At 47.5% G+C, this 27,460-nt stretch overlaps 1 protein-coding gene across 1 annotated transcript in view; it reads left to right on the top strand.

The window, feature by feature from the left end:
- The window catches only part of LOC144892581 (uncharacterized), an 87,802-nt gene extending 60,778 nt beyond the window's left edge, over positions 1–27,024 (top strand). Inside the window, exon 2 of the mRNA XM_078779769.1 lies at positions 26,859–27,024. Coding sequence (XP_078635895.1) covers positions 26,859–26,963 — 105 coding nt within the window. The 3' untranslated portion in view covers positions 26,964–27,024. The remainder of the gene's footprint in view (positions 1–26,858) is intronic.
- Positions 27,025–27,460: the final 436 nt, after the last annotated feature.

Raw genomic sequence — 27,460 nt, 5'->3', positions numbered from 1 at the left:
GCACAATGTCACACCCACGTCATGATGCGTCTCACAATCCAAAACATTTGCATTAATGAAAAATAATAAAACATGGCATGGTGTGGAGTTACCTCATCTCAGGTGAGTGGATGCAGATGGTGCGAGGAGACTCCAATCCTAACTATCCTCTAAATGACTTTAACACACTTTACACTACCCGGGGTCTCTCCCTGCCAATCCATTGGCCAACTTACACTATGGGTTCTAAAAACCAATTCCCATTGACCAAACTGTGGTGCTTCTCAATTTGGGGTCTCACTCCCCCGATTCATCTCCCGGTGCCCTCGCACAATTTCTGGGCTGCGACGTGTAGCTCTCCCAGCAGGTCTACCCACCTGCACACCTCCACCACTGCAGTTGCCACCCGAGCTTACCTAGCTCCTCACCCTAACCTAACTAACTGGGGACATCCCCTCCTGGCTCTGTCACCCCACTCGGTGCCCTCTGGCACTGGGCTACCCGGGTCCGTCCTCCGGATCCTCGGGCCCCATCCACAACAACTACTACCGGCTCCCAGAGCCCACCTGCGGCCTCACCTGGCCGACATCCTCACAGTGGTGGAGTGCCCAAACCAACTACACACACTAACAGGCTACACGCCCAGCCATTTCCACAACACTAATGCACCCATCCAATCACCATTCTTTCACCCGCACCACAGATGCCAATATCCAACCACAATTTACCTATACCCTCTACCTAACACTTACACTACCCGCCCCCGGGTACTCGTGATGGGGGTCCACTCTTCCCCCATTCACACCTTCGCACCATCCACTCCACTCCACAATTTCCACCATACCCACTCCACGACCATCCATTCCAATACTCCATACCATTTATTCCATACACCTGTCCTCCATTCACCTGTCGTTGCACACCTGTGCAATCATACCTGGTGCCACCTGCACCCTCCTTTCTTCCTGGACCATTTGGTCATCACAATACACAATCACCACTACTATCACTCAAACACTGCTCCACACACCTGTTCAGTTGCACACCTGTGCAATCACACCTGTTCAAGTCTCAAACACACGGCATCATCTCAGCTAACTACTCCCCTCTGAAACTTGCGCTTCCCAGTCGCCCCTTTAAACTATTGGGCTCCCTCGTCATTATCATCCACGCTAATCTACCTGCGTCCCCACTACAGGTATCCTTGTCACTAACTAAACCTTAACGTTACCTAATGTCAATCTCTTCTAGATCCCTACACACAATATCCTAACCCACCCGGGCTAGTTTTCACTGCCATACACCCCATAAGCTATAGCGCATTTGCCCCCACGTCTGTGAGGGATGGTGGATTTGCCATCCCACCACATCGGGGAGGTCCTACTATCAATTTCGCTCGTCCAAATCCAACAAATCAAATATTTTCCATTTACTGCCAATTCTACCCACTATTATAAATTTCGTATCAAATCACGCTCACTATCACTATCACCATCATCACAGTCCACTATATCCTAGCCTCGGTGCGTCGTGACATCATTAAACTCGGTTCGTAAAGCCGAGCAATGAATTCGGGTGGTTTGGTCACCTGCAGGTTGAATCCGTCCGGCTTTCGGTTCAAGGGAGGTGGTTTGGTTGGACTGAGGTTCCACGCACCATCTCGGCGCGGCACCTTGCGGTCCCGGGCCCGATGGCTCAATCTCCCCCGGTCGGAACCCCGTCCCCACGAGGGGGCACCGTTCCGCTTCCTCCCACTCGCCCTTGAACCGGACCGGTCGCCTCGCCCGCCAAGGCCCGGACTCGACCGTGCGGGGCGGGGCCAAGCCCGAATCGGCAACGACGCTTCGAAGAGAAGCGACGCAGCTTCGATCCGCGCCGGGCCCTGCATCCAACAAAGGGCTCCTCGCACCGAGTGCTCGCATCGGCTATCTGTCGCTATAACCACTAACCCGGTTACCGTCGATGCTTCACTTGCATGCTCACACGCATACGCTACCCCTTTCACCCTCACAAAACCCGGCGTTCCAACGCCGTCCGTACATTCCACCAACGCTTTCCCTGTTACACACCACACCTCTCGCGCACACTCTTGCGCACACTTTGGTCCACACCTCTTCTCCATTACGTCCTCCGTAACACTCACCATGGGCGTGCACTCTTGCATCCACCCACTAACGCGCTCACATGGGCTCTCCCACACCCGCGCTACCACCCACTCAGGTGTGCTTCCTCGCACGCGTTCCACCACCACATTACTCTCCGTGTCACACTCCGTACACCCCGACGTGCATTCTCGCTCGCACTCGGTTTCACTCCCACACTTTATAACACACCCACTCGCCGATGCACACTTTTTCCTCACACGCGTGCCATTTCCACTCACACGGGACCCTTCACCAACGCCCGGATGCTTCCTCGATCCCAAGCGCGCGACAATTCTTTTGTCGCTAAACATCCTCTTACAAAATCTCCCAGCACAATACACAACAGCACGACTCACCTGGGGGATCCTTTTCTCCACACGAACCTGTAAACTTCCATTTGGATTAGCGAGTACATCATCATGATTTGAGCAGGGACTTTGTACATATTCCATTTCTCCCTGCAATTCCCGGGCTACCTCCGTCATCTCTTCAATTTTAATTCCCAGCACTGCTTTTTCTTTATTTACCTCGACGACCGCTGGCTTTAATAAAACACCCTCTACCTCATCGGTCGCCGGCTTTTCCAAACCCCGTGTCGCGATTTCTACCCCCGTCATTGTACCCGTGCTTTCCTCCGCTTCGCTCAACCAGCGCTTTTCGACCCGCTTTACCTCCTCGTGCACCCCTGGGACCCTTTCGCCCAACTTGCGGTCTCTGTCCCTCTGGTCCCTTTCCTTCCTATCGGCCCTCATTCCGTTTATTGTTGCTTCAATTTGCTCACTCCGAGCATCCATCCGGTCCCCATTACCCCCATTTGGCCCTCCAATCGCTCACCCTGAGCATCCATCCGGTTCCCCATTACCCCCATTTGGCCCTCCAATCGCTCACCCTGTAGGTTGAGGGACGCCTGCATTTGTACCATAAATTGCTCCATGAGGGCCTGCATTTGGGCCATCCCTCCCACTTGTGCAGCGGGTGCGACCTCGTGCGCGAGGACGCCATTTTGTGCGTCTGATACCCCCTCAACCGCCTCCTCATTGCTCTCCTCCTCCCTTTCTTCCCCTAAGTCCTGGGTTACCCTTAACCCGTCTATCTCCCCCACCGACATCCGATCGCCTTGATTGTCCATGGCGCGATCTCAAAATTCGGGTTTTATAAAACAAAACAATTTCGGCAGCTCGTAATTTTGACCAAATTTTTTTTTTTTTTTCCTACACGTTTTAAAAATTTGGTTCGGGCCTCGAATCCCACTCCCAGACACCAATTGTTACAGATCGCTGTTTAGATGTTACGATGGGCCGAGCGGATGGTCCAACCGCGACCTAACAGGATCCCCAATTGGCCCGATTCCACCCGACGTTGACCAGATCGCCCCACAGATATTCAATCGGGAAACCTCTAAAGCGACCGAAAGAGAAGGAAAAGAGAAGAAGACAGAGTACGGAGGAAGAACAGATTTATTATGCACACACAAGCAAAAAGAAAGAGCGACCAAAATATTTACAGCAATGGATGGAAGAAGCAGTCACACAGTGCATCGTTAGCTTATACTATTCAATTTACTTAACCCCAGGACAACGATTAGGACAGACGACGTTCACACTTACACGGGGGATATTGCAGGCAGGTATGGCTTGAGGTGGATTGCTGGAGAGGGAGGCAGGGTCGGAGGCAGCAGCTCTCAATTCCTCGCGTTTTTGGCGGGAAAACCCTCCGTCGCGTATCCGCTGCCGATGCTCTAGACGTCACACGCTGGCTCGGTCACACCTGCTCCCCTCCTTCTGGTGGAGCCGTCTCCCTCCTTTCAGCGCGTCTCTCCTTAGCTGGTTTCCTCTCCGAGTACCTCTCCTCTTTGGCTTGGAGCGTCTCGCATCTCACCGCTCACCGCTCCTCTCGTATGTCACCTCTTCGCTCATCTGCTGAAGCAGTCCCTTCCAGTCGCTTTTATCACTCGGGGCGGAATCAAGCCGCAGGCTGCGAGGGCACGCCTACCGGGTCGCTAACCGCGGTGCTGGTTGGCTGCTAGGGCTGTCCGATTCCTCCTTCGATCATGACGACGTGCCACGCCTGTGAGTTGGCGGCTCTTACCCCCCCTCTTCTCCGAGATGAGCACATGGGCAATGGCGGCTTGCGGGATTGAACACCACTCGCACCGCTTTTGAAAGGAACTTTGGAGAGCGGAGATGATTGGGGAAATTGAAAGGGCCTACGCTTATTTCGTTTGATACAATGCAGAGTCAATCTAGTGGGAAACACATATTTAGCCTACATGGAATAAGGAAATACACTATTTAAAAAGATATATCGTGGCCTGTGTGTAAGTTTCATGGAATTAACTAGGAGGACGGCTGCGACCATTATTTACATTACGAGGGTGTTACACACCACAAAACCATACTTTTCACATTCGTTACACTTCCTCCAAAATTGTTACACTTCTCAAAAACCGTTACACTTCTCAGATTCGTTACACTTCTCAAAACCGTTACAATATATATATATATATATATATATATATATATATATATATATATATATATATATATATGTCAAGAAACAGCTCTTTGTTCGTAAAAGAAGTTTCACCAACAGCTTGAGAATGACGAAGCTTTATTAAATATACCAATTATACAGATCTGGAGGAAGCGAACTTCTACAGCACGGCTCGCCGTCATGCCACGTCCAGCCTTCCTGAAAATGCATTGATTCACAGTCCGCTTAAATAGGGACACGTTTATCAGAAAATCTCCGAGGGAACAAAGGAACTACGAGAGTTCCTCCCACCGTTATCCCTAGCCCCCACCGTCATCCGTTCTTTCATCATGGGGGAGTGCAGCACGCACCGTTAGCATCCGGGCCAGATGTGGTTTCAAGGCTCCGAGGTGACAGAAAATGTAACTCACTGAAGGGAGAGTGCATTCTTTGGTTCCTGATAAGACCGTAAAGTAAATGAGGTTTGTTCTAATGAGTTCCAGGTGTCGAATGCACCTTTTAGTTCACATTTCTCATTTAAACATAAGTTCGAAGCATGTTTATTGTAACTCAAGCGCCGCTGTGATTATATGAAATATAATTAATGTTTTAATGATCTATCAAAAGGTTTATGTCTGCAATCCAAGCATTCTACATAAAGTTTCACATTCCACGCGCGTATAAGCGTTCTCCTGCCCACGGCTCGAGGCGCCGTCTGCGGATCGAAGGGAGAGAGTTTATGACCAGGCTTATCTAGCCTCGAAAGGGCATGCGTATACAACGGAGCCATTTGTCCAGCACGAATGCATCGAGTACTTTTCTTATTTTAAACTAAAGCGAAGCAAAAAACCCTTTATTCACTTATGACATAGCAATTTTACCCAATATTTAAATCATAACACATAAGCCAACCAACGTCTATAACTAGACATTAGAAAATAACAATCTACGACCTGACATTCCTTCCTCTTGTCTCGTCGAGACAACGTATCTCAAGAGACAACGTGCCACATCGGGCTTTATTGAAAGACAATCGTGTAATGCGGGTATCTCCCAAGGGCATACCGTGCGCCCAAAGCGCCTCGCCCGTGCATTTGGCGAACGTGTCGTGCGGTGCGTGCTTGGAACCTGAGGGCTCAGAACATGAAAGACCATTAACGTTTCGGTTCCACAACGAAGGCGTCTGGTCCAGATGAGGTTCTGCCCCGCCAGGGGGCCACCACCTCCCCTGCGGAACTTGCTCCCCCCACCCTTTGCAGACGCGGTCCTTGCAGATCTTCGAAGTTAATCAACGATCATGCCCATGAGATCCCTCACGTGCTGCTGTTCTGGGGAATACATAATGTCGTCAGTATCTTGTGTCTCATTTTCCTGGTCAGGGTACAGAGCGTAAAAATCCGATTCACTTGAAGCATTTGAACTTAAAACGTTTGAAGCAAAGAGAGGAACTTCCTTTATGTCAAAGTCTCCCATGGGCGCCTGGTCGGCTTGCGGGTCTAGGATATCCACGTCGGGTCCCTCGACTGCCAGACCCAGCGTCGCAATCAGATCCATAGTTGGGTCGGAAGGGGGTGTACAGCTGTCAGCTTGTAATACATAAGAAGCGTTAGCCAGTACACGCAAGGGGTTTATAGCACAAGTATCACAGTCATCACAGACATCATTACAGGCAGCAGCCAGTTCCCACATGGGATCAACACAAGTATCACAGTCATCACAAAAATCAATGCAATTTTCTGGAGCGCCGGTCACATCTGCCTTGTTGAAGGACCCATTCAGGTCGACGGCCTCTGTGGTCAGAACCATAGTCGTTGTCGGCGGCTTCTTCACTTTCCATCCTGTAAAATACTTTCTCATACAGAGGAGGACTAGAGATTGCATTAGTGCCCCCCAAATTACTACCCCAAGTATCACAGCCAGTGCGGTCAATAACCACTTCACTATGGTGCCCGTCCATCCCCGGAACCAGTCAGTGAGCCAGCTAAATTTATAAGAATTCTCGCGCGCGATCCGATCGATCGTCAGGGCGTGGCTAGTTTCCCTTAGTCTCACTATTGCGGCTGACACTCCTTCAGACGGATCAGGTATGTAAGTGCAACATTTTCCCTCTATTATTCCGCATACCCCTCCTTTCTCTGCCAGGAGCATGTCCAAAGCCACCCGATTCTGCATCACCATGGTACGCATGTGAATTACCGTGTCCAATAGTATATCATGAGCCGTAGCGGTGTCGTTTGCCACCTTTTCTAGGGCCAAAGCCAATTTATCTATCCGGAAACTATCCATGACTGTGCCCGCTCCTGGGAAGAAGAAACCAAACACCTTTTCCCATAGGCTCCCGTGTAGTTTAGTGGTTCCATCTTCGTTCATGACTGACCTCTTATAACGCCTGTCCAAGGACTTTGGGTCTAGCTCATCCAGTATCTCAACGTCAGGAAGGACTGAACCCAGATAACATGTGCCCCCCCAATTATTTGGTAAATAGGGGTAAGCCTTGTCGCCGCATATAAACATTGTCCCATGGGGTGGGACCAGGTGGGTGGATAAGCACCGGAGTCCCTTTACCACCCCATTAATCCTACTAACCCCCCTAGAGAATGTTATAGCCGTTATGTTGTGGTTGTGTTTATCTTGCAGTACTATTCGTAATGTAATCCCCGAGCTCCCTTGTCCCAGCTTCCCGGGGAGAGTGTAGGCGCATTCTGATTCTCCCATACGCAAGTGGCCGGAACCCTGGAGGCAGACCGTCCCTTTCTGTGGTTTGACCCAGACGGGGGCAGGCCTCTCGGCCACATGGGCAATCATTGACGGGCGATAATTAAATTGTCGATTGCAACTCTTGCCGTTGTCAACCCCTTCTCTTTCCAGCGTGGTGACTAAACATGGGGAATCGATAGGTTGTGAGCAGAGGTCATTGAGGGACAAAGGTAGCACTATCATGTGTATTCCTGTGGTGCCTGCTTGGGGAAAGTGCATGCACGACCAGCAGTGTGTCCTATTTTGAATTGTTGCCACCTCCCTGGCCACTTTCCAATATGTGTTTTCCCCCTTCTTTGGGGCCTTATCCTGGGGGTGTGGCGTGAGTATGTATTCGATGCATGGTGTGTGTTTAGTTTCGCCACTGGCCGCTCCTGGGGTCCAGACGCTGCACCAGACCTGCATAGTCATGCCTTTCTCTAGGCGCGTGCGTGTTTGTAGCTTAAAATCAGGGGTTCCCCATTTGTATCCTGGTTGGGCCAAGGTCTCAATGCTAGCTTGCCCGTTTTCCCGGAACTCTCGTTGCTTTTGTAGTACAATGCCAACGCGTCCAGGCCCTGCCGACAGTGCTAGCCATTTTACGCTTACCCAATTTGTGTGCAGGGCTTTCTGTTCGAAACATGGTAGTGATACTCTTTGTCCCCATGTTACGGTGAGGTGTCGGGTTTCGTTTTCGCATCTATTGGAATCGGAGCTTCCCCTAGCTGCTGTCGCTATCAATAGTATCGTACCTATGATTAGGCCCATCCTTACTGTGGTTGCTGTGGTGTAGTGTCTGGTGCTTGTATGGCCAACTTACAGTGCGTGGCGTGGATCCACGAGGTCTTGCCCTCGCAAAAGACTGCCGTTGGTGTAGTCAGCAACACCTGGACTGGTCCCTTCCACCTTGGTTCCAAGGCGTTCTTGCAGGTGAAGTGCTCCACGAACACCTGGTCTTTTTCCTCTGGTGGAACACCTGGTCCACAAGCGCCCTGGGAACACCTGGTCTCCAGGTCTCCAATTCATAGATTCAATTCATTCAATTCATAGTTTCATAGAACACCTGGTCTCCAATTTCCTAATCCACTTTTTCCAAGTGGATCCAATTTTATCCAATATTCAATTTTAAATTCAATCCAATTTAATCCAATCCAATTCAAATTAAATTCAATCCTTCTCTCAGCATCCCATTTGCCTGTTTCCTACATCAATAATAAATAAAAAATAAAAATTAAACGAAAATTACTTCAGCTAGAGTTTCAACTAGAATTAACACAAACAAACCATCGTTAACCTCCATTAACACAAACAAACCACCATTAACCTCCATGAACCTCCCCCTATTATTTATTTATTTTCACGAATAAACGAATAATAGAAATAACCTGGTCTAATTCCAATTCCAATTATGGTCCGTTCTGGTGTCTGGTCACACACAATGTTTTTCTCACCCACTGTGATTCGCTCAAATAGATTCTCACTGTTGTTATGTCTGAAATTCGTCTCATCAAAACCCATTCAAGAGTCCGGTGTAACAGACAGACAAACACATAGACACGCCGAAGACCCCAGGGTACCCATCAAACTAGCTTGTCCGCAGCTTCACAACACAGCGAAACATGTAACTTTACTAAAATAATCACTTACTCATAACTAATACTCATACCACTAATTACTCATAATAACTCATAATTACTTATGTAATTACTCATGCCAATACTTACTCAAAATAATGTAATATCCCAATCTTCACCCCCTATGCAAATCGAAGCACCCCGGACAATCCACAACCAATATCAACCACTGTAGCCGCCTTCCCGACTCCAGGCAGCCACACACAGCCACATACATCTCCACCCACGTCACACAAGACAACAGCCAACAAGTGTGTCCACCACACAGAAACCTTTGGCAATGCAACAACCGAACTCCCAGACAACCAACAACAAAACATCCAATCCATCTCCATGGCTCACCAAGCGGTTCCAACTTAATCCAGCTTCACATACCGATTTCCCCAAAAACTCGTGAAACTTCACCCCCATTCTGGAAAAACCCTGGACTAAACCCTGACACCCTAAATAACTTCAGACCCATCTCCAACCTACCCTTTCTGTCAAAAGTTTTGGAACGTGCTGTGGCCACTCAACTCAAACATCACCACTCTGCCAATAACCTGTATGAAACATTCCAATCCGGATTCTGCTCCAGCCACAGTACTGAAACTGCTCTCCTCAAAATCACCAGCGACCTTCTCTCTCCTCTGACGCCGGCAACCTCAACATTCTCATCCTCCTCACCTCAGCGCCGCCTTTGACATCATCAATCACACCATCCTCCTCACCCTGCTTAGACCAGCTTGTGCCTATTAAACCCAAATCAGTTCACTCCCAAGCCTACAAGGACCACCTACAGCACTACAAAGATGCCCTCTACTCCGCCTACTACTCTCAAATTATCCACTCTGGCTCCGGAATCCCAAAAGCACTCTTCTCTACAATAAACAAACTAAACAAACAAATAAATAAACAAACTTTACAACGTGAACAAACTCCTCAGCGCCCTGGATACCACCACCTGTCATTCAGAGTAGACAACTGCATCTCCTTCCTTTCATTCATCCAAAGCAAAATTGACAGCATCTACAACAGCTTAATCACCACAATTCGCTCTATCCTGACAAACTGCATCACTGAAATAAAATCCTGGCTTCAAATCAACTTCCTCGAACTTAACTACGCTAAATCTGAATTAATCTTCATTTACCCAAAACCACTCACCAAATCCATCCATAACTTTGCCCCCAACATCGATGGTTTCCCTTCCCTCACATCCGGAATCTTGGCATCATCATTGACCAAACCCTCTCCTTTGACAAATACACTAAACAGATCATAAAGACAGCCTTCTTTCACCTTAAAAACATCGCCCGTCTCCGTCCATCCCTTTCCTCCACGGCTGCAGAAACCCTCATCCACGCTTTCATCACCTCCTTCCATCTCCACCGCCTCTTACACTTAAACAGATCACAATTACTCACTCATACACTGTTGCATCATCGAAGCTGACTACTCCCTTCTGAGACCTGCGCTTCCCAGTCGCCTCTTATACTATTGCGCTCCCCCGTCATTATAATCCACCCATCTGTTACGTCCCCTACTACAGGTAACTCTTCCTCAGCGAGCTTACACTGCCATATTTCCATTACCTATAGCTTATTTATGCTATATTTCACACCTTATGTATCTAGATTTACTTCCAATTTTGATCTCGTTTGGTCCAGTCAAAAGTAGACTTTTATCAAAGCATTCACCATGCCGGATGACATCATGAAATCCCAGTAGGTTGTTCTTCAATCCCAACCATCATGTGATTGTCAACGTCTCCATTTCTTTCGTTCCTCATGGGTTTGGTGTTTTATGGCCTTTACCTCCTACCCAATCGCACTGCACATCATTCCCCGTCCTTGATGGATATATCTGCTAGTAGTCAGTATTTATAATTCTACATCCAGATGAGCACAGCATCCCATTTTTGCATCCAAAAACATCCCCAAAACCCCTGAAACAAACCCCTGGACTTCTTGCAGGCTGGACCAAAACCCCTGGACGAGGTTGTATCCCAGTACTGACTCTGCTGTCTTCTTGCAAATCACTTCAAGTCCATGAATTTTACATGTTTCGTGAACAGAACAAAACACTCTGTAATCGTCAGATTGAAACTGCCCCAAACCAGTCCATATAAACTCCATTGTTGTCCTGTCCATCTCCCCATGTCCAAATTTTGTGACCATTTGAGAAGCCCAGAGTTCGATTTTCAGTTCTGGCAACCTCAGCGACTGAATTTCCTTGTGGGTTTGATCCATTCCCATGAGTACCTGGGCCCAACTCGGCCCAAGGTACACAGTACTTGCTTCCATGGAACAATGACGCCTGAGCACTCAATTAGCCCTCCATAGTACCAAAGACTTACAATCAGACCGACAGACAGACAAATAACAGAGGCGTGTCACCAGCCTCAGCACAGGACATCACCTCTCCAGACAGGCACAATATAATCCACAGTATCGAAATGCCAACTTCCATCTAGAGCCTCGCAAAGCCAAAATCGGGCATGTTCACTGCATTTCACTGCATTTCACTGCACTCCATTTAACATGACTATCCCCATTGCTCGATCATGCACGTCACTGTGCTCGGCCCGGTTAAATTAAATTCAAAGCGTACTGTACCTGACGCTTCCGGTCGGCACCGGAAATCTGTTTATTTCTTGAGACCCCTGAATCACCTATTTGAGACGTCAACGACAACCACAACAACAAAAAGCAGAACTCGATATTCTCTGTTCACTAATTACGTACATGATTTCAGTTTTAATCAACAGTATATGTCCCGATATTCTCTGTTCACTAATTACGTACATGATTTCAGTTTTAACCCACAATATAATATGTCCTTTCTTTCCAGATTTAAGTTCTATATCCTGCCGTTAAAGCAACACCCAGTAGACTGACAGCCTGTCGTTCTTCCAAGGTTAGTGAATTACCTCTGACCTCTTTCCCTTACAAATCTCGAACAAAGGTCAAATGAACTTTAAAAGGTCAAACTTCAAACGGAGAAAGGTGGTACAAACGTCGAATTGGGGTAACCAGCGCTGTCATCCCACAACTAATACAAGTCCGGCGACATTCCCTGCAAGAACTCCACATCCGGACAGACAAATGACCATTATTGAGGCTCTACATCGCAAAATGCTAACTTCTACGAATCCAACAACCGTCACAATCCGCCCAGGAACTTCCGTGGGAGACATGCTCTACCATGCAGCGCCCTTACTACCTGGTGCACACCTTTCGCACACACAACTGCAGTCCCAGTGCGCACCCAGAGTGCCCAATCTGCGACCCACAATCCTCTCGGGGCACACACCTCCTCCTTAAAATCCATGCCTCATCCTGAAATATAATCCTGAAATATCCTGAAATATCCTGAATATCCTGGAAAAAAATAAATAAATATATATCCTGAAATATAACTCCACAGACAGACACAGAAATGAAACCACAACCTCTGCTCTCTCTCCAGATCAAAGGTGTGTATTTCTTTCTCTGACCGCATTTCACGCCATGACCTAATTTCACACCAGCAATCTGTAATCTTTCTCATTACACGACCCATTGACTCACAAGGTCACATCGGCCACAGGGATGTGCTCATACAATCCACAAAAGTCACCAATACACAATATAATCGTTAATCGCATAATTCCTGCCATTAAATTCAAGAAACCCTTTGCCAACCATTCACGGACCTCCCACCGTGCGGGGCACATCCCTTTTGAGAGAGGGCAAGTTATCACCGGCACTCTGAGCAAATCCCATGCTCCGAACCCAATTCAACAAACTCAACAACAACTGCCCAAAACCGAGAGCCCCCCATACAGCACACACGTGACTCGCGGCTCGCTCGGCTCCTGCCCGAACGCACAATAACTATACCCAAACTTCCACGGAGCCGCACGGCGGAAACCACAGGTTCGTACCACACTTTAATTAAACGAACATCGCCAGGATCCTCGGATAGACGCTAAAATTCACAATACACACGACAAAAATCCGATTTAAATTCAGAGATCGCCGATCGACCTGGCACAACCAACTCAACGCGGCGACGCCACGCCGCCCCCTGTCCCGGCGCGCACCCTCGTGCCTCCACACGAATCCCAACACTCCCGCCTCGCGGTTTCCTGCGAGGCCCGTTGCCGTGGCAACCAGACTGCTCGCCGCTCTATTCGCGTTCACGGCGGGGTTTACCTCACGTTGGGACATGAGTCTTTACAAATGAGTTTGGCACGTCAAACAGTCGGCTGTCATAACATTGAGCTGTCATAACCTTGAGCTGTCAGAACAGTCAGCTGTCATTAACTCATCCCTAGCTCGTAATCATCGCAAAAAAACAGGATCTCTGACGCTTGACCTCTCTGACCCAAAATGCACTACATGACATCATCATCCTAAAGGTGAGCTGCCTCAGGGATATATCCCACACATACAATACACAATATCTGCCATTGAATGAACTCTTCAATTCAAGTAAAACACACATTTCGATTCAAATTCTGAATTTAGTTCAACAAATTCCAAATTTCTGCCCGACTGCCACTCGACAGACAACAGCAGCCCATCTTGTAACCATCTCCAAGAAACCACTTCATACCAACGTTCCTCCGAGTGCTTTCCTGACCCGATTTATATCAAATACACAATTTATATCAAATTTATATCAAATAATCGAGATCTTGGAGACGGCGGCAGGGATTTTCGAAGCTCCACACGGTCTCCACGTTTTTCGAAGTTAAGTCTGTTCACAATTGTATTTTGTCGAAACTGTATTTATCTTTCGGTGTGTGAAGTTATTGTGTGCAACTTTGGGTGTTTCTCGGTGTTTATCTTGCATAAATTGATCGTCTGTTTGCCGTGTCGCGAGCAAGGCCTTGTACAGTGTGCACTGTACAACCTTGAGGCTTTGTTTTTCTCTCAGTGGTCCGTCGTTTGTGATCCAATAACTTTCGTTCTCTGTATTCCCAGTCTTTTCACCCATAGCCTACTTCCTTGTGTAAATCTCAACTCAAAAAAAACAAACAAACAAAAAAAAAAAACATTTCCTTCTCTGTTCTCATTCGTTTATTCATTCGTATTCGTTCGTTCGTTCTTCGACCACGTGTTTCTCCCCCATTTCCCCAGATAGTTTTCACTCATTAACCTTCAATGTTTACACTTTCCCCTCAAGTTATGTATTCCGTCATATTTTATAACACCTTTTTCTTCTTCTTCTTTAAAAGGCTGATTTCGACTTGCTCACCAAATCAATTCATCCCCAAAAAAATATCCATCTCCTATAGTGCCTTTTTTCTACATTCCCTAAACTCTCCTGCACTCCATCCTCCATCCAGCATCCTTAAACGTATTTTTAACTCGAAGGTCACAAGAAACTCATTTTGCAATAAATGTTCGTTTCCCATAAATCGTACACTTTCAAAAATCCAATCTCACCCCTCCCCTCCAAATCTTCCCCATAACCCCTCCCCTCCAAATCTTCCCCATCACCCCTCCCCTCCAAATCTTCCCCATCACCCATCCCTTTCAAATCTCCCCCCTTGCCCCCTCCCTCCTAAACTACCCCCTCACCCCTCCCCGCCAAGACGCCCCCTCGCCCCTCCCCTCCTAGACTCCTGCCTCACCCCTCCCCTCCAAATCTCCCCCATATCCCATCCCTTTCAAATCCCTCCCCTTGTCCCTTCCCTCCCAAACTCCCCCCTCACCCCTCCCCTTCAAATCTCCCCACCCTCATTGCTTCTCAATTTCCCCCCGCCCACTCCCCCTCCTCAAAGCGTCCTCCCCGCTTCTTCCCCCTTCAAACTCTCACCTCCATCTCCCCCAACCTTCTGCCTCGCTCTTCCCCCTCCTCAAATAACACCTCATTGTGGCTCACCCAATCACCATCAAACCTTTTGTCCGCCCCATCCTTCCCTTTCTCCAAGCTATTCTGAAATCTCTGACACACCTTCAACAGCTCTCCCTACCTCTTCCACCTCTTCCACATCTTACCCTACCCCTCCTCCCCCCTGTTCTGTATCTGATGCTCCCCCTTCCTCTTCATTAACGGTATGGACCTCAAACATCCGGGGCCTTCGTTCAAACTTAACTGATCTCTCCATACAGGTTGCTTCTGTCAAACCAGACGTGATCTGCTTAACAGAAACTTTCCTCCTTTATGATGTCTCTGATTCCATAGTATCTCTCCCGGGCTACTCCCTCCTCCGGTATGATAGACCTGAGCCTCGTCCTGGAGGCGGGGTTGCTATCTTTATCAAAAACTCTCTTCCTCACTCGCCCTGCACTGCACTCTCTCCACCTCACCCCCAGGAATACCTCTGGCTACGGCTTCCCCTTCGCTCCCACCTCTTGTTCATATGTGTGTTGTACCGTCCACCAAACAGTGATGACTCCATCTACATCTCGCTGTCTGATGATATGGACCAACTTCTATCTACTCATCCCAACTCTCTCTTCCTCATATGTGGTGATTTCAACTGTCATCATGCCAGTTGGCTGGGTGTGGGTACCTCTCTCACCAGCCATGGCTCCTCAGCAAAGGACTTCTGCGACTCACTGGGACTGACACAATCTGTCAATTTCCCGACCCGGATCTCAGTCAACGGAACATCTTCTCTTCTGGACTTGGTTATGACTAACTTCCCTGAAAATGTCTGCTGCTCTTCTTCTGCTCCGATTGGATCATCTGATCATGTCCTTGTTAAAGTGGACATCTCTCTGACCATCCTCAGGGAGCCTGCTCAGCGTCGACGAGTCTGGCATTTCACTCAGGCCAACTGGCACGGTCTTCAAGCAGCCATCAATCATCTGGACTGGTCTCCCATCTCTACCACCTCTGACATCAACTCATCCTGGGAATTCTTCCAAAGTAAATTGCTCTCTCTCATGCACAGATTTATCCCATCTCGTCTTCAGTTGTCATACCCTTCCTCCCGTCCATGGTACACGGAATCTTGTGGTGAGGCTGTTGCCCAGAAACAACTTGCCTTCGTCTCCTGGAAAGCAAATCCAACGGAAGGAAATCTCATTTCCTTTCACAAAGCCCGAAACAAGTGTGTGTCCACCCTCAGGAGAGCCAGGAAACAATATCTCTCCGTTCTCAAGACCGAACTCTCTTATCTGTCTCCCTCTTCCAAATCCTGGTGGCGTCTGGTCAAATCCGTTTCTGGTGTTTGTTCCCCCTCCATCCCCTCCCTTACCTCAAACGGCTACACAGCTGACTCCGCACGTGAAAAAGCTGAATGCCTCAACTCTGTGTTTGCCTCTAAATCTTGTGTCCCAAACCCATCCCTCTCTGTACCCACCATACCCAGTCGTACCCTGCTGCTCCTGGACTCCGTGTCCTTTCCTCCTGACAAGGTGGAAAAGTTTCTGTCAACCCTCGACTCTGATTCTGCAACTGGACCCGACGGCATCAGCCCACGGGTCCTAAAATCCTGCTCTGCTGCTCTATCTCACCCTCTCTCTGTTCTCTTCACCCTCTCTTTTGCTCAAGGTCAACTGCCATCTGCTTGGAAATCAGCCAACATCACCGCTTTGCACAAAAAAGGTGCAAAAACAGATCCTAGCAACTACAGACCAATCAGCCTTCTCCCAATTATCAGCAAAGTCATGGAATCCATCATTGCTTCTGATATGAAATCTTTCCTCTTCTCCAATGGCTTGATCTCTGATCATCAATTTGGTTTCAGACCAGGTCACTCTACTCTGGACATGCTGCTTCTGCTGTCTCAACAATGGATGGAGGTCCTCAATGCCAAACAGGAAATTAGAGCTGTCTCCCTCGACATATCACGTGCCTTCGACACGGTCTGGCACCCCGCTCTGCTCACCAAACTCTCCTCCTTTGGTATCCATGGAAATCTCCACGCATGGCTGGCGGACTTCCTCTCTAGTCGTCGTCAACGTGTGGCCCTGAATGGGTTTCTCTCATCTCCTCTTCCTGTTCAGGCTGGAGTTCCCCAAGGCAGTGTTCTGGGCCCCGTGCTTTTTCTGGTCTTCATCAATGATCTCTCTGACTCTCTCGAAAATCCTCTCTATCTCTTTGCTGATGACTCCACTCTCTGCCGCTCCATTCCTCTTCCCTCAGATCGGCAATCTGCTGCCTCCTCACTCTCTGAAGACCTGGACAAAATCACAGACTGGTCAAACAAGTGGAACATGTCTTTCAATCCTGACAAATCTCACACTCTTACTATGTCTCTCCGAAAAGATCGACTGGACAACCCTCCCATCTACTTTCTCAACAATCCTCTCCAAGAAGTTCTGTCGCTCAAGATTTTGGGTCTCACTATCTGCCATGATCTTTCTTGGGAAAACCACATTTCCAAGCTGGCCTCCAAAGCCAGTCGCCGACTGGGCATCCTCCATCGTGCGAAGTCCTTCCTCGGCACACCTGAGCTCCTCACCACATACAAGGCTTTCATCCGCAGCTCAATGGAATACTGTTCTCCCCTATGGGCCGGTGCTCCTGCCTCACACCTAGCTCGGCTTCACGCTGTTGAAACCAAAGCTTTCAGAATTATTGGAATCTCCCGCGATGAAGCTATCTCTGAGGGCCTTTCACTCACTCACCGCAGGCAGGTAGGTGGTCTTTCTGTCTTCTACCGACTCCTCTCCGGCCTTGCACCCCCAGCTCTCTCTGTGCTCTGTCCCCCAAATATTCCTACAGGTCGCACAAGATCTGCCAGCAACCCTCTGATGGTTAAACTGCCGAAATCTCGGCTCTCCGCTCACCTTCACTCTTTCATTCCTCTTTTCTCCCGCCTCTGGAACAAACTCCCTCACTCCCTTCAATCCCACTCCTCCCTCCAGGTCTTTAAAACAGCTGTTCACCACCATCTCTTATCTTCCCCCATCCAAAACCTTGATCTTTTCTACCCCCGCTAATTCACCCCAGATCCACCTTGTTTGAAATTCCAACTTCTTTCCTGGAAGTCCTGGCAGTGTCCATATGTTTTATACCTCTCCCACTGCCCCCTTCCCACGCCCCCCCCCCCCCCAAAGCCCTCGCCCTCTCTCAGATCTCTCGATGTCTCCATGTCTCTCGGTCCCTGCTCTCAAATGTTGTGTTTGTGTCCTTCCCCCTCTCTCCCCATCTTGTCTACCGCTCCCTATGTTATATGTTTTATGTGTCGGTTTGTCTTTCTGTGTGATTAATGTTCGCTCTTTCACGAGCCTCGATCTTGTATACAAAAAAAAAAAAAAAAAAAAAAAAAAAAAAATCGCTCCCAAACACTCCCAAACAACTGAAAATCCGGACTCAGTTAAGGACCTCACCTGGTCCCTCGGATAGACGCTAAAATCGACATTCCCGGCCTGGATTTTCCGCACGTCAAGCAGACCACTTACAAAGCTTCACACCGAAACCCTCTGCTTTGCATATGTCATACAGACAAATACATTGGCCAGATACACACGTCAATTAATATCCCCATATACATTCATTCCTCATTCGTACACCAGTGAGTCTCCCAGACTTCGCGCGAAAATCAGATCGACTCAAATCATGCCCCTCCTCCAGTCACTCCCATGTACAATCTTTGTTCATTCATATTACGTCTCTCATTCAAGGAAAAAGGATTAACGGGTATGGCAGGGCGGGGGGTGTTGGGGTGTTGCCTAGAGCCCCGGGACTGAGCTCAGGTCTTGGGGGGGTGGGGGGTGGTTTTGGTCTGGCATCTGGTCCAGCGGCATCAACCGCTGATTTACTTGCTTAACTGCTTACTTAATTGTCCTCTGTCCTTGTAGCTTCAATAACCATAGCTATAATGCTTAAAATTTCAATATTTCAAAAACCACTTCTGTCCTTCTTACCTGTGGTTACCTGGCCCCTTGCTGGGAGCCTTTTTATTTTCTCTTGTTCACCTGGTCCTGGCCTGTTTCTATCTGGACCTCTGTTGCTTGCTTCCTCTGTCAGGCCTACCTGGTACCTGCGCATTTCCCTTTTCCTGGCCATGTCCCTTTGGCCCTCTAAGTTAGCCACAGCCCTTCGTTCCCTGGCATGCAATGGCATACCCCATCTTGTCTCTGGGCTGTTCCTTCCTGGAAAGATCTTGGCCACCTGGCTCAACCTTTATGGCTGTCCGACCTCACATTTCCCCTCCTTGCTAACTGTAACGTTAACCTTACTGTTAAATCCGTTACCCTCTTAACGTTATCCTGGTGAATTTAACAAGGCTCGTCATTCAAGGCTTGAAATTAGCCTTTACTTACAATTTCTGTTCGGAGTGCAGGCAGTACAGGTGGCAGGGGAGACGAACTGTGCCCGTTCGAGGAGGGGGGTACGAATTTGGATTGCCCTCTGATAAAAAAAACAATTCTCACCTTAAACAAATCAGCGTGCCGGCGTCCCGGCCTCAGGCAGCCCCCCTCGGGTCGTTCAGGATTCGCCTCGACTGTCACTGTCCCGTTGCACCCCACTCCTGGTACCAAAATGTCAAGAAACAGCTCTTTGTTCGTAAAAGAAGTTTCACCAACAGCTTGAGAATGACGAAGCTTTATTAAATATACCAATTATACAGATCTGGAGGAAGCGAACTTCTACAGCACGGCTCGCCGTCATGCCACGTCCAGCCTTCCTGAAAATGCATTGATTCACAGTCCGCTTAAATAGGGACACGTTTATCAGAAAATCTCCGAGGGAACAAAGGAACTACGAGAGTTCCTCCCACCGTTATCCCTAGCCCCCACCGTCATCCGTTCTTTCATCATGGGGGAGTGCAGCACGCACCGTTAGCATCCGGGCCAGATGTGGTTTCAAGGCTCCGAGGTGACAGAAAATGTAACTCACTGAAGGGAGAGTGCATTCTTTGGTTCCTGATAAGACCGTAAAGTAAATGAGGTTTGTTCTAATGAGTTCCAGGTGTCGAATGCACCTTTTAGTTCACATTTCTCATTTAAACATAAGTTCGAAGCATGTTTATTGTAACTCAAGCGCCGCTGTGATTATATGAAATATAATTAATGTTTTAATGATCTATCAAAAGGTTTATGTCTGCAATCCAAGCATTCTACATAAAGTTTCACATTCCACGCGCGTATAAGCGTTCTCCTGCCCACGGCTCGAGGCGCCGTCTGCGGATCGAAGGGAGAGAGTTTATGACCAGGCTTATCTAGCCTCGAAAGGGCATGCGTATACAACGGAGCCATTTGTCCAGCACGAATGCATCGAGTACTTTTCTTATTTTAAACTAAAGCGAAGCAAAAAACCCTTTATTCACTTATGACATAGCAATTTTACCCAATATTTAAATCATAACACATTAGCCAACCAACGTCTATAACTAGACATTAGAAAATAACAATCTACGACCTGACATATATATATATATATATATATATATATATATATATATATATATATATATATATATATATATATATATATATATATATATATATATATATATATATGTATATATATATATATATATCATCATCTTCTTTATTATAATAGAGCAAACGTATATGGTTATGTCGTTATGTCATTATGTCGTTATGTTTATATGCGACGAAAACGTCTTCTTCTTCTTCAATTAAGTTAACACCCTCTTAATTAACCCTCTTAATTACGTTAAGACTGCTGAGACCCCTCAGACCTTTAATTCCCCCAAGACCCTTCAGACCACCAAGACCCCTGAATACCTAAAATACCCTGAAGACCCCAAAGACCACGAAGACCCAAAACACCCCAAAGACGCAAAATACCCTTCAAGGCCCTGAGGCTCAAAAAGACCTTGCATACCCAAAAACCCAAAAGACCCCAAAGACCCAAAACACCCCGAAGACCCAAAAGACCCCGAAGACCCAAAACACCCCGAAGACCCAAAACACCCCGAAGACGCAAAACACCCCGAAGACCGAAACCATCCCGAAGACCCAAAAACACCCAGAAGACCCAAAACATTCTGAAGACCCAAAACACCCTGAAGACCCAAAACACCCTGAAGACCCATAACACCCCGAAGACCCAAAACACCCCGAAGACCCAAAACACCCCGAAGACCCAAAACACCCTGAAGACCCCGAACACCCCGAAGACCTAAAACACCCTGAAGACCAAAACACCCCGAAGACCCAAAACACCCTGAAGACCCAACACACTCTGAAGACCCAAAACACCCCAAAGACCCAAAACACCCCGAAGACCCAAAACACCCTGAAGACCCAAAAGATCCTTAAAGGCCCAGAGGATTCAAAAGACCCTGAAGACCCAAATGGCACTGAAAACCCAAAAAGACCCTTAAGACCCCGAAGACCCAAAAAGACCCAAAAGACCCAAAACATCCTGAAGACCCCAAAGACCCCTTTCGACCCAAAATACCCTTAAATACCCCGAATAACTAAAATACAACAAATACTCTCGCGAGATCTTGGAGACGGCGGCAGGGATTTTCGAAGCTCCACACGGTCTCCACGTTTTTCGAAGTTAAGTCTGTTCACAATTGTATTTTGTCGAAACTGTATTTATCTTTCGGTGTGTGAAGTTATTGTGTGCAACTTTGGTTGTTTCTCGGTGTTTATCTTTTATAAATTGATCGTCTGTTTGCCGTGTCACGAGCAAGGCCTTGTACAGTGTGCACTGTACAACTTTGAGGCTTTGTTTTTCTCTCAGTGGTCCGTCGTTTGTGATCCAATAACTTTCGTTCTCTGTATTCCCAGTCTTTTCACCCATAGCCTACTTCCTTGTGTAAATCTCAACTCAAAAAAAAAAAACAAAAAAAAAAAAACATTTCCTTCCCTGTTCTCATTCGTTTATTCATTCTTATTCGTTCGTTCGTTCTTTGACCACGTGTTTCTCCCCCATTTCCCCAGATAGTTTTCACTCATTAACCTTCAATGTTTACACTTTCCCCTCAAGTTATGTATTCCGTCATATTTTATAACACCTTTTTCTTCTTCTTCTTTAAAAGGCTGCTTTCGACTTGCTCACCAAATCAATTCATCCCAAAAAAAATATCCATCTCCTATAGTGCCTTTTTTCTACATTCCCTAAACTCTCCTGCACTCCATCCTCCATCCAGCGTCCTTAAACGTATTTTTAACTCGAAGGTCACAAGAAACTCATTTTGCAATAAATGTTCGTTTCCCATAAATCGTACACTTTCAAAAATCCAATCTCACCCCTCCCCTCCAAATCTTCCCCATAACCCCTCCCCTCCAAATCTTCCCCATCACCCCTCCCCTCCAAATCTTCCCCATCACCCATCCCTTTCAAATCTCCCCCCTTGCCCCCTCCCTCCTAAACTACCCCCTCACCCCTCCCCGCCAAGACGCCCCCTCGCCCCTCCCCTCCTAGACTCCTGCCTCACCCCTCCCCTACAAATCTCCCCCATATCCCATCCCTTTCAAATCCCTCCCCTTGTCCCTTCCCTCCCAAACTCCCCCCTCACCCCTCCCCTTCAAATCTCCCCACCCTCATTGCTTCTCAATTTCCCCCCTCTCACTCCCCCTCCTCAAAGCGTCCTCCCCGCTTCTTCCCCCTTCAAACTCTCACCTCCATCTCCCCCAACCTTCTGCCTCGCTCTTCCCCCTCCTCAAATAACACCTCATTGTGGCTCACCCAATCACCATCAAACCTTTTGTCCGCCCCATCCTTCCCTTTCTCCAAGCTATTCTGAAATCTCTGACACACCTTCAACAGCTCTCCCTACCTCTTCCACCTCTTCCACATCTTACCCTACCCCTCCTCCCCCCTGTTCTGTATCTGATGCTCCCCCTTCCTCTTCATTAACGGTATGGACCTCAAACATCCGGGGCCTTCGTTCAAACTTAACTGATCTCTCCATACAGGTTGCTTCTGTCAAACCAGACGTGATCTGCTTAACAGAAACTTTCCTCCTTTATGATGTCTCTGATTCCATAGTATCTCTCCCGGGCTACTCCCTCCTCCGGTATGATAGACCTGAGCCTCGTCCTGGAGGCGGGGTTGCTATCTTTATCAAAAACTCTCTTCCTCACTCGCCCTGCACTGCACTCTCTCCACCTCACCCCCAGGAATACCTCTGGCTACGGCTTCCCCTTCGCTCCCACCTCTTGTTCATATGTGTGTTGTACCGTCCACCAAACAGTGATGACTCCATCTACATCTCGCTGTCTGATGATATGGACCAACTTCTATCCACTCATCCCAACTCTCTCTTCCTCATATGTGGTGATTTCAACTGTCATCATGCCAGTTGGCTGGGTGTGGGTACCTCTCTCACCAGCCATGGCTCCTCAGCAAAGGACTTCTGCGACTCACTGGGACTGACACAATCTGTCAATTTCCCGACCCGGATCTCAGTCAACAGAACATCTTCTCTTCTGGACTTGGTTATGACTAACTTCCCTGAAAATGTCTGCTGCTCTTCTTCTGCTCCGATCGGATCATCTGATCATGTCCTTGTTAAAGTGGACATCTCTCTGACCATCCTCAGGGAGCCTGCTCAGCGTCGACGAGTCTGGCATTTCACTCAGGCCAACTGGCACGGTCTTCAAGCAGCCATCAATCATCTGGACTGGTCTCCCATCTCTACCACCTCTGACATCAACTCATCCTGGGAATTCTTCCAAAGTAAATTGCTCTCTCTCATGCACAGATTTATCCCATCTCGTCTTCAGTTGTCATACCCTTCCTCCCGTCCATGGTACACGGAATCTTGTGGTGAGGCTGTTGCCCAGAAACAACTTGCCTTCGTCTCCTGGAAAGCAAATCCAACGGAAGGAAATCTCATTTCCTTTCACAAAGCCCGAAACAAGTGTGTGTCCACCCTCAGGAGAGCCAGGAAACAATATCTCTCCGTTCTCAAGACCGAACTCTCCTATCTGTCTCCCTCTTCCAAATCCTGGTGGCGTCTGGTCAAATCCGTTTCTGGTGTTTGTTCCCCCTCCATCCCCTCCCTTACCTCAAACGGCTACACAGCTGACTCCGCACGTGAAAAAGCTGAATGCCTCAACTCTGTGTTTGCCTCTAAATCTTGTGTCCCAAACCCATCCCTCTCTGTACCCACCATACCCAGTCGTACCCTGCTGCTCCTGGACTCCGTGTCCTTTCCTCCTGACAAGGTGGAAAAGTTTCTGTCAACCCTCGGCTCTGATTCTGCAACTGGACCCGACGGCATCAGCCCACGGGTCCTAAAATCCTGCTCTGCTGCTCTATCTCACCCTCTCTCTGTTCTCTTCACCCTCTCTTTTGCTCAAGGTCAACTGCCATCTGCTTGGAAATCAGCCAACATCACCGCTTTGCACAAAAAAGGTGCAAAAACAGATCCTAGCAACTACAGACCAATCAGCCTTCTCCCAATTATCAGCAAAGTCATGGAATCCATCATTGCTTCTGATATGAAATCTTTCCTCTTCTCCAATGGCTTGATCTCTGATCATCAATTTGGTTTCAGACCAGGTCACTCTACTCTGGACATGCTGCTTCTGCTGTCTCAACAATGGATGGAGGTCCTCAATGCCAAACAGGAAATTAGAGCTGTCTCCCTCGACATATCACGTGCCTTCGACACGGTCTGGCACCCCGCTCTGCTCACCAAACTCTCCTCCTTTGGTATCCATGGAAATCTCCACGCATGGCTGGCGGACTTCCTCTCTAGTCGTCGTCAACGTGTGGCCCTGAATGGGTTTCTCTCATCTCCTCTTCCTGTTCAGGCTGGAGTTCCCCAAGGCAGTGTTCTGGGCCCCGTGCTTTTTCTGGTCTTCATCAATGATCTCTCTGACTCTCTCGAAAATCCTCTCTATCTCTTTGCTGATGACTCCACTCTCTGCCGCTCCATTCCTCTTCCCTCAGATCGGCAGTCTGCTGCCTCCTCACTCTCTGAAGACCTGGACAAAATCACAGACTGGTCAAACAAGTGGAACATGTCTTTCAATCCTGACAAATCTCACACTCTTACTATGTCTCTCCGAAAAGATCGACTGGACAACCCTCCCATCTACTTTCTCAACAATCCTCTCCAAGAAGTTCTGTCGCTCAAGATTTTGGGTCTCACTATCTGCCATGATCTTTCTTGGGAAAACCACATTTCCAAGCTGGCCTCCAAAGCCAGTCGCCGACTGGGCATCCTCTGTCGTGCGAAGTCCTTCCTCGGCACACCTGAGCTCCTCACCACATACAAGGCTTTCATCCGCAGCTCAATGGAATACTGTTCTCCCCTATGGGCCGGTGCTCCTGCCTCACACCTAGCTCGGCTTCACGCTGTTGAAACCAAAGCTTTCAGAATTATTGGAATCTCCTGCGATGAAGCTATCTCTGAGGGCCTTTCACTCACTCACCGCAGGCAGGTAGGTGGTCTTTCTGTCTTCTACCGACTCCTCTCCGGCCTTGCACCCCCAGCTCTCTCTGTGCTCTGTCCCCCAAATATTCCTACAGGTCGCACAAGATCTGCCAGCAACCCTCTGATGGTTAAACTGCCGAAATCTCGGCTCTCCGCTCACCTTCACTCTTTCATTCCTCTTTTCTCCCGCCTCTGGAACAAACTCCCTCACTCCCTTCAATCCCACTCCTCCCTCCAGGTCTTTAAAACAGCTGTTCACCACCATCTCTTATCTTCCCCCATCCAAAACCTTGATCTTTTCTACCCCCGCTAATTCACCCCAGATCCACCTTGTTTGAAATTCCAACTTCTTTCCTGGAAGTCCTGGCAGTGTCCATATGTTTTATACCTCTCCTACTGCCCCCTTCCCACGCCCCCCCCCCCCCCAAAGCCCTCGCCCTCTCTCAGATCTGTCGATGTCTCCATGTCTCTCGGTCCCTGCTCTCAAATGTTGTGTTTGTGTCCTTCCCCCTCTCTCCCCATCTTGTCTACCGCTCCCTATGTTATATGTTTTATGTGTCGGTTTGTCTTTCTGTGTGATTAATGTTCGCTCTTTCACGAGCCTCGATCTTGTATACAAAAAAAAAAAAAAAAAAAAAAAAAAAAAGAAACAAAAGACCCTTAAGAAACAAAAGCCCCTGAAGACACCGAAGACCCAAAAGACCCTGAAGACCCAAAACACCCCAAAGACCCAAAATACCCTTAAAGGCCCAGAGGATCCAAAAGACCCTGAAGACCCAAATGGCCCTGAATACCCAAAACACAATGAAGACACAAAAGACACCGAAATGGTCAAAGATACCTACCCTCTGTAACGACATGTGGTGAGGCGCGCAGAGCACGCCGAGTCATGCTCGTATATATAATGCTCTTTCTAACCAACTGATTGACTGATATTAATGTTCGGTCTTCCATGTGTCGTAGAAAGCTTAACGTTAGCGTGCCAACAGACATCGAAGCCGGTACACTAGAAAAAAATCCCAGAACCATCGGAAAGCATCCATAAATGCAAATTTACATTTAAAAAAAAAACATAAACGCATACAAAAATTTTTTTTTTTAAACCTCATTAAATATATAGTTTGTAAATTTTAATTTATATAACTGTAAACTGTGAAATAAAAATGTCAAAGAAAAATTACAAACAAACCATAAACACGTCCATAAAATAAATAAATAAATAAACCTCAATTGATATCTAGTAGCAGGTCCGTGATGCTGGCTTATAATCATAAAGCTTCTATTTTTTATGTACCTACTGATGAAGCATGGTTTGTTATTGCTTACACAACGTGTAAGCATACCCCACTCGTACATACACTATATTATTCCAAAATGCAGAACATTGCTTGGATTTGTTTCATGGTAGAAAGTAAAGATACCTAATTTGGGTTGACAGACATATTCAACGCGTCTTGAAAATGCTTGTTAATATATATATATATATTATATATATATATATATATATATATATATATATATATATATATATATATATATTTCCTACTTATCAAAATGCCCCTTGAGAGCTCATCTGAGGATTGTTCTGGCAAAGGGCGAGGTTTCACCCTTTGCAATGCCATTTGTCCTTCCGCTGGCTGTCTGCAGGCGTGTCCGGATCATCTGATAGCACAGCATGACGAATGGATTTCATCTGCCACTGGCTGTGCCTGGTATTCAGGGAGGAAGCTGTCGATCGACTGGATATTATGAAGGCCTGAGACCTTCTCTGGCATGCAACGTGTCCTGCCTTCCAAGCACCTGCCTGGCATTGCTTTCTGGTCCCAAATCATCAAGGGGAGGAAGTTGATGAGGGTAAGTCGAGAAATTTCAACACAAAAACCAATCTACCAAATACATTTGGAGCATTGTCAAACTGATCATGATGATGTGGCAAATTGAACAAGAATCCGAATATTGGGTTTGGTATAATTTTACAAACGGTATACGAATATACAAATCTCCTACAACCATATTATACAACCTTTATCCATCACAATCCAAGTTTAAAATCCTCAATCCTTATCTCAGCACATTTTCTTTTACTCTTATCCCATTTCCACACCGGACGCACTATGCTGGATGCATCTTGCGCTGCAAAGACATCCCGATAAATAGCCATATGTCGGAAGAGATGCAACATGTGTATTACAACAACAAAAACTGATGCAACCGATACTTTTTTGGGACAATACTTTTATTAAAATATA

This window comes from Myxine glutinosa, chromosome 6 (assembly GCF_964187855.1).
Source record: "Myxine glutinosa chromosome 6, kmMyxGlut1.1, whole genome shotgun sequence".
Classification (NCBI taxonomy): Eukaryota; Metazoa; Chordata; class Myxini; order Myxiniformes; family Myxinidae; genus Myxine; species Myxine glutinosa.
The sequence above is the reverse complement of the archived record's forward strand: the minus strand, read 5'-3'. Positions and strand labels throughout refer to the sequence as shown.